The sequence below is a fragment of the Sminthopsis crassicaudata genome, chromosome 6 (genome assembly GCF_048593235.1).
Source record: "Sminthopsis crassicaudata isolate SCR6 chromosome 6, ASM4859323v1, whole genome shotgun sequence".
In the NCBI taxonomy this organism is placed as follows: domain Eukaryota; kingdom Metazoa; phylum Chordata; class Mammalia; order Dasyuromorphia; family Dasyuridae; genus Sminthopsis; species Sminthopsis crassicaudata.
This window is the reverse complement of record NC_133622.1, coordinates 106855615-106871369: the sequence shown is the minus strand read 5'-3', so window position 1 is coordinate 106871369 and position 15755 is coordinate 106855615. Positions and strand designations below refer to the sequence as shown.

General features: G+C 36.1%; 1 protein-coding gene across 16 annotated transcripts in view; it reads left to right on the top strand.

The window, feature by feature from the left end:
• SORBS2 (sorbin and SH3 domain containing 2) overlaps nucleotides 1-15755 on the top strand; it is a 451850-nt gene that overhangs the window by 274718 nt on the left and 161377 nt on the right. For 8 of the 16 annotated variants that reach the window (XM_074276085.1, XM_074276083.1, XM_074276104.1 and 5 more), the window contains one exon: nucleotides 1634-1689. The exons of the other annotated variants lie outside the window; for them this stretch is intronic. Coding sequence is in view for 2 of the 8 variants with exons in the window: in XM_074276104.1 (XP_074132205.1) it covers nucleotides 1634-1689 (56 nt within the window). In the remaining 6 variants the exon portion in view is untranslated. The remainder of the gene's footprint in view (nucleotides 1-1633; nucleotides 1690-15755) is intronic. 16 annotated transcript variants of the gene reach the window in all.

The following is a 15755-nucleotide window of genomic DNA, read 5'->3' as shown; positions in this document are numbered from 1 at the left end:
TATTTTGCAACTCCTAAAAACTGAATATTAATTGCAACTAAAGGGACTATTCCTGTCATGGAATGGAAGCCTTATTTGTCCCCAAATAGCACTCGAACCCCCCAACATGTTCCCTCAGCACCATTTCCTTCCAACCTAAAATGTGAGTCAATGCTCAGGGCTGGAGAAGTAAGACAAGAACATTGCCTCCAAAAGATTACTGTTAAGCTATCCATCATAAAGGGAAAGTGCTCTAGACTTCCAATTAGCACATTAGTGTCAACAAGTAATTAGGTTATTTAATAAACACCTTGACACAGAGAACAGACTGAAGAGATGGGTTTTAATCAGAGGAGCAAAATTTAATGAATGAAAGTAAAAATAGGCTAATTGGACATTGACTAGAGAGGGGGACTTGGAACCAGGAATCTATATGACCCTAAGTGAGTACTAACTTCTCAGTCTGAATTTCCTCATCTATAAAATGGGCATAATAATAGCTCCTACCTCATGGGATTGCTGGGAGAACCAGGAAAGATAGATATATGTAAATATATGTAGTAAAATATATGTGTGTATATATATATATATATATATATATATATATATATATATATATAATGTATATAAAATATGTATGTATGTATATTCACATATAATTCATATACATTTAATGGAATATTCATATATGTGTATAGGTATATATATTATATACTTTGTGTATGTGTCTATTAAGGTTTTTCCAGAGTTTAAAGAACTATATAAATGTTGCCCAGCTGTTAAGAAAAATTTGAGATGGGGAAGAAAGATATAAGGGCACTTGCCAAATGGATGGATACAGATAGAAAATATCAACAGAAGAGAATTTAAGACTAGGGCAGAGATATGTCTTTATATAGATCTATTTCTGCATATGTATCTATGTCTTCATGTAACTGCAAATATCTCTGCATCTATCTGTCTATCAATCTATCAAACTGGTTAAAAATTTCAAATTTGTGGATTTCAAAAAAGAGTAAAGGAAGATTCAGAGAATGAAATGCCCTAGGATTATAAAGGCTGTTGAAAGTCTACCTGGGAATGAATTTTGTCCTTCCATCCCATTCTTTCCTCCTCATTACCTTTATGTAGGTCATGAAGATTTGGAAAGAAATGGGTTGGGAGGGATGAGGGAAATTAAGTGAATAGTCTTGAAACATCATACACTACAGTTGGGGCTATATTGAAAGCTTCCACCAAATCCATATTTGAGGAATGAAGCCATAACAGGAAGTTCTTCTTAAATTAGGTGTGAGGAACAAGAGAGAAGATGAAACTAGAAAATCAGAGAGAAAGATGGCTTTCCAGACGCATCACATAAATCCTTATTTTGAAAAAATTGGGCTAGCTATAGTAATTCCCATTACTTTGAATCCCAATCATAGTGAATAATTCTAGAAAAAGCAAAACAATGATACACATTTTCTCAGATATTATTTTTCCAAATTTATTTTTCTAAGGATTGCATACCGAACTTCATACAGGAAAAATGCAGATGAGATAAAGTGCAACATAATTCATTCCATTTAACCAGTTCATGTTATTAAATCAAACTGGATTATTTTGTAATTCTACAGTTAAACACATTACTTATTGTGACATATTTCTTTTCTAGAGCCACAATAGGACAGAACCATATACCATTTTGGTCTGGGTGCATTTCTTCAGAAGGTATGCTCTGCTCTTTTGGGACTCTACATTCTTGATGGGGCTTATTAGATCAGAGGAAAAAAAAACACATTCTTATTCTTTAATATATTTTCCTTATAGTTCTTTTCTATTGTTCTCTATTGTAATTCTTCTTATTATCCTTTAAAATATTCTTTAAAAACACAGGCAGGTAGGTGGTATAGTGGATAGACCATTGAGCTTCGAGTCAAGAGAACCTGAGTTCAAATCCAGCCTTAGATGCCTACTAGCTGTGTGATCCCGGGGAAGTCACCTAACCACAATTGCTTCCCCCAAAAAATAAAAAAATAAAAACCCAGATGGAACAAGTAAACATAGAACTGTTAGGGGATTTTTTGAATCAACTCAGTATTCTCTGCCCTTTCTTTTTCTTTCCTGCTAAGTTTTCAACATCATTTATGCCCAGAAAATCTATATGAGGATGAATGTGGTCAACTGATGAAAGGAGTAATAGAAGAAGAGGAAGACAGTAAGGCAAGACTAGTGTCAAACTGGCAAATCCACTCAAATTTCCCTGTAAAGACTTTTTTAGAAATGTCTCTTGGATCAAGCTAGCACAGGAAATGTTGTTGGGAACTGTGAATCATCTTACCCTTTGGGCTTGTTAGGAAATTTAGCAAGCATTTAAGTTCACTCTTATCAAAATCCACCCTGATTTAAGGAGTCTTTTCCTTCCTAGTCCATCTTATCTCAGCTCCTGATTATCCGCTGTTCCCAAGATGTCCATTGTGGACACACCATGTAAATCATTGATACTGAGCTGGAAGGATATCAAGAGGTCATCTTGTTGAACTCCCTCATTGAGGGATGAGAAAAAATGACGCAGAAAGTTTAAATGACTTAGGGTTATAATTGGATTTGAATTCAGTTTTTCCTTTTTCCCATTACACTATGCTGTTCTACCTCCCACTTGTAAAGGAGCCTTTGTAAGTGGCTTGTTGCTTATTGATACTCTAGATACACAGGCAGGTTTAAACATTCTTATTTTGAACAGGAGAAAAACTACCTTTATATTAGGCCTAAATTTGAAGCAAAGTACCCAGAGAGAGAGAGATGACAGCATGGCAGGTTATGAAGAGAATTTGTAGTCAAAAGACCAAAGTTCAAATGAAGACATTGCCTCTTGCTGTATCTTTAATTTGGGCAATTCATCTAATTCAGTCTTAGGATCTTTGTATATAAAATGATGTTCTATAAGTTTTCTTTCTTTGGTTGAAGGAAACTGGGAAAATTTAGCTTGGAGAAAGGAAAATTTGGTATGGTCAGAGCATATGTTTGAAGGCATACAATGTGATGCAGAGATCTAGCTTGTTTTGGTTGGCCTAAAGAAGACAATATGGGGCAACTAGTTGGTGCAGTGAATAGAACACCCGTCAGAAGGATCTGAGTTCAAATTTAACACTTCCTAGCAATGAGGGAAAGGAAAGGGGGAATCCCATTTGTCGGCATATAGATAGTAAGAGACCCTATTTCTCGGCGCAAAGATCCCATGAGGCGCAGTGTCCCCTGTAAATGAATTTACAGGCCTGAAAAACCTAGATTGATAAATAAAAGGTTTATTGTAGAAATTTGGAAGTAAAGCTCAGTTAGAAAGATGCCAAGGCCAGAGATGGCCTCTGGGCGGGCAGGAACCCTTACGTGGCTGGAAGGATACCATGTGTTGGGGGGAAGGGCTCCTGCAAAGAGAGGGCTCCAGTGTGGCCCTTTTTATACCTAAGAGGAGATGGGTGGTACCCCAAGTTCTTGGTGGGCTTTTCAGTTAGCTCAGATCAGGTGAGGGCTGGGGGAAGCTGAGCTGGTGGTGGGGCTGGGCCCGGATATTCAAAAGGGTGCTTTTGACCAAGATTTGTGAATCATGGGCAGTCAGAGGAATCTTCAAGGGACCTCAACCCCCATCACTAGCAGTGTGACCCTGGGCAAGTCACTGAACCCCAATTCCCTCAGGGGGGGAAAAAAAGCAAAACAAAAAACAAAATAATATCCCCAAAGAGAAAAATATAGAAAAGGAAGACCAGTTTTGGTTTGGTTCAGGGAACTGTTCAACCCAGAGTTACAGGCAAATACCCTTGTACATCACTGTTTTGGAAGTTTTATCAGTAGCCCTTTGTGGCTCATTAGCGATAAACCAGTTCTTATCTCTAGCATGTTCTAAAATTACTTCTCTCTGACTTTTCACTGAATTCTACACAACCAATTCTTAAATTGAATCACATCTAACCAGGTTTTAGGCACAGTGCTCAGCACTGGGTTGCAATTCCAGAATTTCACAATGGTCTCATGGAAGTGTCAAAGGTGGATGCTAATCCCTTACACTCCCACAACAAACCTAGTTTGGTTTTGCTTCTGAATTTTGGAAAAAAATAATAAATTGAGTAAATTGAGTAAATAAATTGAGTAAAGCCAGAGAACACAATTCAGTTCTTAAGGTAAGACTAGCTCAGGTTCACCCAGGAATTGGTTGAAACCACCACCATCTCCCTATCTCTCTTCCTCCTACTCCCTCCACCCCTCCCTCTGGGTCAGTGTCAGCACAAATCCAAAAACCATTTTTCTTGATCTGCCTTAAAGCAGCTCTGTATTGGGACCCGTCATCACTAAAGTTCATTACTGGCCAGATCATGCAGGTGTTTAGCAGAACCATGGTGATAGGCTGTTTATAAGACATGTAGGAAACACCTGTGAAACCCTGTGTCTCTACATTGCCATCTTGTGGTTTCTCCAAGTCCTAAAGGAATACTTATCGGTTTCTCTTGGGTACTACTACTTAGCATACATTAATCTGTATAGTCACTACTTAATCTTAGCTTTTCCCATTCATATGTGAAAGTAACAGTATTCATGATTTTATCACACATGGGCATTAACTCTCCTAAAGCTTATGTGTGACAAAGCCATTTCTGACCCCAGGTAGATGTGCAATGTTATGGCATTAACCTAATTTTATAAATATTAATATTAATCTAATTTTATAAATATCTTCTTTGTCACCTCTTCTATGTATGTATAAATTGGTTTAAAAAGAGAAACTTTATTTGATATTCTAGGTGCCAATGAATTTTTAAATTTATGAACTTTTCATTAAAATATACAGTATCTTGCACTTGGACACTAAAATGTTCACTGAGTTGAATTGAATGTTAATTGAATTGTCAAGCTAAGATGTCATATATCAAAGGAAAAGGATTGACTTAGTCACACACAATCAACTGTTATATTCTGTTTCTCTTTTATCCTTTGACATTTGCTTATTGATTGACTTGTACTTAGACGGAGAATTCTATTTCTAAAAGCCTTTGAGTTAACAAAATTTGCCTTACTTTCTTAATCTTTGCAACTAATTTTGTATCAGGAAAATAATGGTTAATAAAAATAGAATTTATAAAATGTTAATTCAGAACTCAAGTAAATCCTACAAATACTAGATTAAATAGAAAGACAATTCCAAGGCAGTGTTTTGTATTGCCTCACTGTCAAAGTTGACTAAATATGATCTACTGTTCTGAGCCAAGTTAATGAGTGTTTATTGAAAGCCTATGCCAGGACTGGCTTTTGCCTTTTTTTTTTTTTTAATCCCCAGCACTTAGCACATTGTCTGGCCCAGTGGTCCTCAAACTTTTTAAATAGGGCCCAGTTCACTGTCCCTCAGACAGTGGGAGGGCTGGACTATAGTAAAAACAAAAGCTCACACTCTGTCTCCATCCCTCAGCCCAGCCACATCTGGCTGGAGGACCGCACTTTGAGAACCCCTGGTTTGGCTCATAGTAGGTACTTTATAAATGTTTATTGATAGATTGATTGAAGTTGACAAGAGGAAACTTTATATTGGATTGAATCGTGAATTTGATTTGAATGAGCTCTGAGTTATCCTGAGAGCAATATGTAAAGTTTCATGAAAAACTGAGTTAATAAACATTTTTTTGGCACATACTGTGTGCTCAGCACAGGATACAAAGAAAGATAAAAGGTAATTTGTTCCCTCAAGTATCTCACAATCTAATGGGGGATAAACAAGCAAATATCAAACACAGAGAAGCAATGTACAGGGTGTTTAAAAAGTTAGGGAAATATGTAGGAGTGAGGAAAGTACTAGATCTACAATCCTCTGATGAGTGGTTTTTATTGTTGTTGTTTTTTTTAATCCAAACATCCAATGCAGATTTAGTAAAATATAAATGTTTGGCTGGCTGATTCATATTCTTTTTTTCTAAAAGAATATAATCACTTAGATAGAAACCTGATGATCAATTAAATAAGACGGCACATTCGGGGCTTCTTGACTTACTGATACATATTCTTATTAAAAAAAAAAAGCTAATTGGATCTTATCTCCAAAATGTTTGAGCTAAGAATTGGAATGCACTTAAAGCCAATGAACCTACCAAACTTCTCATAATTTATATTCTTCGAAATGGGGATTAGATGGCTTAAACAAAAATTTGCCTAATAAAATCTTGTCATTTCTTGGCAGTTGCCAACACTTAGGATTCTAGAGCAGCATTGTATGATTGTAATTCATTTAACACATAGGATTCAAAGACTTATAAGCTTAAAAGCTGGAAAAGCAATTATTAATTCAATCCCCTCATTTTACAAATGAGGAAACTTAAATTGAATGACTTGTCCAAAGTCCTACAGGTAGCTAATTGAAAAGAATTTGAATTCCAATCCTCCAATTTTAAAAGCAGGACTTTTATTATGCTACTTGCCATCTACCCTATAGTAAATTTCTTCTGAAGAGCTCTATTTGCTTTGGCAAATATTTCTCAACATTTATGTGAGAAGCATAAAGAAAAGTGGCATTATTCATATTTTGTCCATAGGGAAACTGAGGCTGAAGGAGGTTATTAGATGAAAGAATCTTATAGATTTTTAGCTGAAAAGGGTATTAGAATATACCTAGCCTGAAGTTCTCATTTTACAGATGGGGACATCCCAGATTCTAATCTAGATTCCCTGACTCCAAATCCAGCATTTCTCTCAATGTCAACTACAGAGCCAGATTAATTAGTGCTACTTTGTAGGTTATAGGACTTTTCTACAAAGGAAAATTGATCAAGTTTTAGCAAATGTCTCTATAAGTGAATAATCTTGTGGAAAATCTGCATACTTTCTAGGAAAAACAAAGACAAAGAGCCCATATACAAAGCCTATACAGATTCTTGGATTTGAATCTTGAACTGAGCTTCTACTAGTTGTTTAGGTCATATCAACTCACTGAGTTGGGAAGAGAAGGTTATTCAATAGACAAGATGGTTTTTCAGATTCCTTTTTATATACAAGAAAGGTCTACTCTCTGATATGTCTGGGTGATATGTCATCAATTTGCCTCTCTTTCCACACCAGAATTCTAGGACAGTGATTGGTGTGGAAAATAACCAGTGTTCTCTCTAATGAGTTAACCTGTAAGACACTTTTAAAATCTAAACCTTAAAATGATGCATAAATACTAGTTATAATTATTAAAATTATTACCTGTTTCTGTAATTTCCAGAGTTGTACTTGGGGATCTTTGAACTCTGTAATTGGATTTAGAGAAGAAAAATGTGAAAATCTGGCACAGCTCATAATTGATGTTATTTCCTGTTCTCCTTAGGGGCTTACTCTCTTGGCTTTGACTGGACCCTGAGAAACTTTCCCAGAGTTCAGGGACTCAGTCTTCCACCTAAGTGTCTATAAGCTTTTAAGGGGCTTCATAGTAAGACAAAAAACAAAGGAGTTATTAAGCTTATTCAGGGCCTAAATGTCTGATTTAATTCTTAACTCTCCTGAGCTACTACAGAGTCTAAATCAGCATTTTTAACATAGGAGTCCCTGGGTAGCTTTCAAAGGTCCCATAAAATTGGATGAGGAAAAAAAATTCCATCTTTATTTTCATTAGCGTTTGGTTTCCTTTATAATTCTCTATATTTTATTTTATGCTTTGAAGAACATGTTTCTGAGAAGAGGTCCATAGATTTCACCAGGTTGTTAAAGAGGGCAGAAAGGATGATCCCAAAAGAGGTTGAGAATTCTGGCTCAAAAGCAAGCCACAGATGTACAGCAAGTAGATTAGTATTTACCCTGGGCTTTTTGTTCAGTGTTTCATATTTTGGGCTGTCTTGCATCTATGAGCTTGGCCAGAGTCTCCTGAGAGTTTGAATATATCCAATCACACTAAAACTAGGCCCTGCTTTCTATCTCTCAGATCAGTATGCTCTTTCCAATTGAGTTACATTGTGGGAAAAGCTTTTAACATTTTCAAATTCAGAAGTAGTCCAAGGCTAAAGACCAAAATGCCAACTTTTCTTGCATTTAAATTTGAGTTATTTTTCTCAGTCCCCTTGAAAATTGTATGGGAAATGCTAGTGTGTGTGTGTGTGTGTGTGTGTGTGTGTGTTTCTGCTCAAGAGGTTGCTAAATCAAACATTTGATGCTAAAGTAGATTCTAGTAATTCTAAAATTGAATAGAGCCATATGGGACATGAAGCATCAAAATGAGCAAGAGAAGAAAAGTCTGAAGTACCCTTCTAGCCACTTGAGAATTGATACTACTTCTTCTGGATGTGCTGACAGAAATCTGGGGACTATAACTGACATTAGACTAAGTGATTCTTGTGGTTAATTGACACTGTCTTTCATGTTCTTACAAGCAAGTCTTTGACAGCACTGGCCAGCTAATTCCACTTTTGTTTGCTCTGAAAAGAGAAACCTAAATCCTTCGTTATAAGCAGTAAGAGATACAGTGAGAGATACAGCAAGTGAGAGAAATCGCATGATGATGCTGTTGTCCTGGTCATATAGAAGAAAGTTAAAAATCTTAACTATCTATAGGTGAGATCACTCCCCCACTTAGTCTAAACTAGGTAGACTCATTTGAATGTAGGAAAAATGAGATGTAATAGGTAACTTAAGGGTTGAATGATTCTGGTCTGTAAAACCAAAGCTCTAAGAAAGAAAGTTGTGAAATGTAGCAGGAAAGTTGTGAAATGATACATGTAATATGAAATGATAATGTAGTATCTGAAAATATTCCATCTCTCTGTGTCCCTCCACTTCTCTCTCTCCGACCTCTCTTTTTTCCCCATGACTTAATTGATGTGGATGTTTCCTTCCATGATGCAAATTGCAATCTATCCCAACTTTGCCTGTTGCTCATCCTATGCAATCCTTATCCAGGTCCTGCCATTAGACTACATATAGGATCCACTCAATATATTATAGTTCTGCATCACTTTTTTTGATGTGAGGATATTCATGGAGCATCCAGTCAGCAGTTATCCCTTTTCTGGCCACTACAAAACAATATCTTTAAAAAAAAAAATCATGCATTTCTTATCATTTATTGTATTTTTTCTTTGTCACTCCTTATTATGCTATATATTGCATCCCTCCTACTTCCATCATGTACCTCTCCATTGCTGTCTGTGACATACATCTAATTCTTGGAAAATTTTCATGGCCATATAGATATTGGTAATAAAAAGATAAGCCTTCAATTCAGGGAGAAGATATATCTATATCTGCATACATGTAGAAAAACATAGTTTTAATTTCTCCCTGAAGTCTTATCTGTGTATATGTGTATATAAATATATGTGTATGTATGTATGCATGTATAAAGACACACATATGTCTGTCTTTATGTATATGTATAGTAGCTCTGGTAAGACATGAGCTTCGTTTAAAACTCTGCCTAAAATAATTAAGAACAGTGTTCAAAGTCCTGGGCGGTAAGAAAAAAAACAAAAAACCAAAAGGCATTCAGCTACTGTCTCTTAAGGAATAAAAGTAATTCTTGTTGACTCTTTACCAAAAAGAATATTAGTCTAAGTAGAAGTATGTGTTTTAAGATACCACTAGAAAACCCCCCACAAGACATTGATAGATGGCCTCTTCTTGTTCCCAAACTCATGTCCCTCTGCCATCTCTATTTTTTTTTTAGCACCTAAATTAGTTTACTCCCTTGCCATATTAGAAATACTATCAGCATGCTTATGGGGATTATGAGAAAAGGACATCTACTCCATTTTTGGATGTGTCATGGACCACAACTGTGCTCCCCACCCTGACTCTGTCTAGTGAAGGCTATGAACCCCTTCTCAGAAAATTGTTTTAAATAATCAAAGGAAATTCCAGATTTCACTTAGAACTTAATGACTAATAAAGATGTATATTTTTCCATTACAAGTCTATGGACCCCTCTGAAATATATCCACAGATCCAAATAAAGAACTCCTGTTCTAGGAAATATTTCCCCAGAAACTCTTGGACAGCCAACTTTGATGTTAACCCATTATTATATCCAATTTAGGAATCTTTTCACTTTGGAACTAATAACACAGTGCCATCCCCACCCAAGGTGCTCCCTTCCCAGGTACATAAATTAGTTTAAAAGGAATTCATTGTATTTTTTATTTTAATAGGATGAGCCCAACAATTCTCTACTGCTCCTTAAGAAGAGCTATAAATATGGTACCATAAAACCTTCTGCTAGCTCCAGTATAAGCTTGTCTCCAGGGAAAAGCTCACCACTGCATATAGCACATTCAGGAACAAAAGATGGCATACCATTAGGCATTCCCTAGAAGGGTGGAGAAGAAGGGAGGCAACATTCCCTGATTTCTAGATCCCTTTTTCCTGATAAAAGTGGCCACACATGCTTCAAAATGAGGCCCTCTGTCTACATCAGAATGGAACAACAGTGAATCATGGAACTTTATTTAGAAATTGAGTTTAATGGTTGCATAATAGTTTAATAACTTTTACAATTATGGCTTGTTTCTTTATGTGGAGAAGTTCAGGTGGGCTTATTTAGTGAAGTGAACCTCTTTAGCTTCTGTTGTTTCCTGCTTAAGAGGCCTGGATAAAAGCCTAGGTTTTATGATCTAGTAACAAAGTAGTTGCTAATTTTTCACTCTTTTCACCCGATTCCTTGCAGCTATGAAATAATGAAGACATTATCTAAATTAAACAAGATCAGCTAATTACCGATACCCTGCACCAGAATGATTTTAGAAAGCCAATTACCCAGTTTATCATGACCTTTCCACCAAATCTCTTTTGGAAATTGTTTGACTATGTGTCATTAGTACTTTATGGGAGTGAGCTCTGACACCTACTTGATTAGCTATAGTTGTACATACATAAGCTGGAGGATCATTTCTGTGTGTTTATAAACCCTCCCTGAAGGGACTAAAAATCCCTTTGATGAAGCTGTTTTGGTTATACTAATCTTGATTGGAGTGACTCAAATGGTAGTCATGGAAATAATGCCCAAGAATATGTAGTTTGAACACATGTGAACAATTCAGGATGCCCCCACACTCAGGATTGCATCTGTTTTATAGATATTAATACAGGGGGAGTTTACTCAGTATCACAAGACTAACTTCACTTGCTTTTGACTTAGCTTTAAAAAGTCTTATTTGATTTCTAAAAGACACATAAGTAAACATTAAAAGGGAAACTAAGGATCTTACCCATAAGAGTCTTATGTTCTTTCCCGAAATGTCTTTTATATTTAAAGATTTGTGCCAGACTGAAGTAAAAACAGACTCCTGTTCTCAGACACGGTTTTATTTTTTCTATTTTTGAAGTTCTTGGTCAATGTCCAGTCTCCAGTGTTATATTTATGTCTATGCCTCTGTGTGTGTGTTCCTTTTTCTCTTTCTCACTTCTCTATTTCTTTGATATGTTCTGCTCAGTTCATATGTATCCTAATAAAACCATTAGAATACGAAGGACTTCAAAGAATCCTGTTGTCAGTTTTCCTCTGCTCAATATCAGTATGTTAAATTAGGAGTTCTTTTCCATACAATTTCCACATAATTGTTTTGTTTTGTAAGCCTAACTTTTATGCATTTGCATTTCCAAAAAATAAAAAATCAAAACATTATATTCTGAGAAAGAGTCCATAATCTTGAACCAGCCTGGCATTCCTGGTATAAATCGCATCTGGTTGTTGCGTATGATCCTGGTGATATATTGCTGTAATGAGAAAGGATTCCTATATTTCACCAGACAGCCAAATGAGTCTATGGCATACAAAGAAACAAAAAATAAGAATCCTTATCCAATAAAGTAGTATACAAAGTAATCTATTATGGTAGAGAGAATACTTGTCTCTTGAAATGACAATTCTAAAGGACTTTTCCCCTTGGACTTAAGTCAAGAAGATCTGAGATCATGAATATGTGTATGTAAATACATATACACAGAGATATATGAGTGTGTGTGTGTATGGATCTATTTTCTAAGAATTAGGGGAAGTTTCCTGAGCATCAGAAACTGTTTTTGCTTCTCTTTGTATTGTATGCATTTAGCACAGCATCTGATATGCATTAGTCCCTTAATAAATGATAGTTTATGAACTGACTGGAATCATGAGCAGAATTTTGAATGTTATCTTCCACTGTAATGAGAATCAGAAGATTCAGTCTTTCTTACTAACTTTATTTAAGCATGCAAACACATAGTGAGTATAAGATCTTCTGTTAAATAAATTCTTTGGAGGATGCAGAAACAGTAGTAAATAAGATGCAGTCTTTAGCCTCAAGTGGTAGAAGAGAAAGGCCATTATCCCTTCACATTCCAATTCTATACAGATAGCCAGAATACTATGAAGTCACAAGAATTAGTTACTGCCAAGATGGAAACAATAAGGCAAAGAAATGAGTTAAAAGGGATTCTAGCTTTGAGCAAGGTGGCTGAAAAAATGAAGTAACCCCATAACAGAAGTAGGACTAATAAAAGTAGGAAGTGGTTCCAATTCCTGGTATTGACCAACTATTCTTTATTTTCTTCCCTTATTCTCATTTTCCATGTCTTTATTGGTCTTGGACTATGGCTATACTCTTCCCCTCTTTCACCTCCAATCTTTCTATTATGTAAATGAATAAAACTTTATTAAGAGTTTACTGGGTACTAAACATCACACTAAGACAGATGGGGGGGAGCAATTTCTGCTCCCAAGAAGTTCATATTCAAATTGAAGAGGCAACATATATGGAGAAGATTTAAATAGAGCGTTTATGGAAAGGCTTGTGGTCTTTGGGGTGCAAAGGAAGCTACTAATGCAGTGTGTGGGAATTCAGAGCTTCATCAGCCTTATCTAACAACTAGATCTTATATCCAACCAGAATCACATATTTCAACTGAAGACTTCCTATATTAATCATTTTAAGTTTTGATCTGCAAAATGCTAACTTTCAGTGTAAAGATTAAGAAAGGCAATTCCCAGGAGGGAAAAAAGAAGTCTTCCCTCTTTTTTTTTTTTTTTTTTTTTTAATGAGTCTAGTCAATGATTTACTGTAGGGGATGGGGATGGGTTTTGAAATGCTTGCCATGGCAAACAGTACTGTTATGAATAATGCAATATTGATGAGCAGGTGGTGTTTCTTTCAGCTAGAGATTTGGAACACAGAATTAAATGGACAGATAATCCTGCCACTTTGTTTGGCATTGGCAAACCTACGGAATTGTTCACACTGGAACTGGTTTGTAACATAAGTTCCGTTCTGTAAATATTAGGGCACTCCAGGAAAGGAAAAAAAAAAAGTGTAGCTTTGGAGTTCATTCTGTTCCATCTGATGAAATCAAAGGTTCTAAGTAGTTGTTCATTCCCTGAACATTTTTTGCGGGAGGGGAAATTTCAAAATATTTCAGACTTTAAAGAGCACGGAGTCTAATTACCCAAGTTCCCACAATCAGTCTACAAGCATTTATTGCTACTCTGTGTTTGGTGCTATGTAAGGTGCCAGCTATACAAAATCAAAAACAAGACTTTCTCTGCCCTCCTATAAGGGAAATGCACCATAAGAAATAAAAGCAAGTAGTGATTTATTTGGAGGGCTTGGGGAGGGGGGAGGTTTTAAGTGGAGGTGGGTGGAATGGGTAGCACATCTAAGCAAAGTAGAAACTGTCCGTCCCCCCCATTCCCTGTTGTTTCCTAATCAACCATTTAACATACTTAGTAAAAGACTTTGCAGACTTTAAAATATCATATAAATGTTAGTATTATTCCTCTTCACTTTTCTGCTTTTTATACAGATGATAAAAAGAAATAGAAATCTATATTATTCGGTTTAAGGCCTGATTAATTTGACATGGGGGTGAGAGGAGTAAGAGGAAAGGAAGGAAAGACCCTATTAGCATCACACAACTCTGGAGATGCCAGAGCACGGAAAGAAAAGGGAAAAAGTTATTCTAGGGTCAAGGCAACCTAGATCATTTTTAGGAGTAAGTCTTTTGGTACATTGCCTCTGCTGGAAATTAAAACAATGAATGGCTAATTTATTACTCCCAGAGATGCTTCCTGCTGTCAGGCTTTAAAGGAATGGACATAAAAGAATGAAGTAGGAGCAATCACTTAGAAAATCAACTGCCAAAAAGTAAATGCTGAAAAACACTGAAATTTGTTATTCCTTAGGCAGATGCCCTTTGTGTATGAGTCATGCCAAGAAAACAGTATGGAACTGAATACATTACTGAGCATATGGAGCTTCAGAACAGCCGGAGTTGGGGGTGGGGTGATGGGGAGGTGGGTATAATTTGACTTCATTTCCCTGGAGCTTTTCAAAAATGGAGATTGTGATTTCTCCATCACTGGTGGTCTCTAAGTAGAAGGTGGATGATGATTTGTTTTACTTGCCATATATAAGGGATTTCTATCTAGGGGTTGGATCAGGCCACTTTTGAAGTATTTTTCATTCAGATTTGCTAAGGTTCTAATTCACTTTCTAAACTCAGGACATTGACATTTATGGAGAAGGGAGACTGGTTTTTTGCTTTTAAATAGCGATCTATTTTTTCCTTCCTAGTCCTTGAAGTAAGAGATTGACTAGTTTGATGATTTTTAATCTTTTGAGGACCCATCCCCCACAAAGCTTTTGGGGAAAAAAAATCTATCAGTATTTGCCTTTTCAAAATGGAAATATCTTTGTATTATTATAAAAACACTTTTGGCACCTCCCCCCCAGACCCTCTGAAAAGGTCAAGGACTCCCAGAGGTCTCTAAACCACAAGAGGACTGCTGAACTAGAGAAATGAGTAGTTAGGAAGTTTTAAGAAAATCTGAAATCTATAGCTTTTCCAGTGTGGGTAAGCATAATTCTTACTGCTAAGTCTTAGACTGTGACCATTGGGAAAGGATTTTGGCTATATAGCAGTGCAAACCCCAATGGCACTACTATATAGAAGCTACCAAGTGCAATCTTTTCTGGACTTTTGAATATACCTAATTTTTTATTGCAGTTGCCTCCTTTTTTCTCTCATTGTTTTCTCTAGTTTGAGAACTATCTATTTGTCCAAAATGGCTACATAATAAGGTGGCAAATTGTGGTATCAGTGGGTAGAAGGCTGGACTTAGTGTCAAGAATATCTGGGTCAAAATTGCCTCAGATGTTTACATGCTATATGACTGAGGAATTCACCTATATTCTTTGAGCATCAGTTTTTTCTTTTTCTTTTTTTTTTTTTTTTATTTTATCATTATAGCTTATTTAAAAACATATGCATGGGTATTTTTCAACATTGACCCTTGTAAAACCTTCTTTTCCAACTTTTCCCTTCCTTTCCCCCATACCCTCCCCTAGATGGCAGGCAGTCTAATACATGTTTATATGTTAAATCCAATATACGTATACATATTTATATAATTATCTTACTGCACAAGAAAAATCGGGTCTAGAAAGAAAGAAAAAACCCTGAGAAGGAATACAAAAATGCAAGCAAACAATAACAGAAAGTGAAAATGCTATGTTGTGGTTCACACCCATTTTCCATAGTTCTCTCTCTGGGCGTAGCTGATTCTCTTCTTTACTGAACAATTGGAACTGGTTTGAATCATCTCATTATTGAAGAGAGCCACGTCCATCAGAATTGATCCTCTTGTAATCTTGTTGTTGTACACAGTGTATAATGATCTCCTGGTTCTGCTCATTTCACTCAGCATCAGTTCATATAAGTCTCTCCAAGCCTCTTTGAAACTATCGTGTTGGTCATTTCCTACAGAATAATAACATTCATATACCCATAATTTATTCAGTCATTCTCCAATTGATGGGCATCCA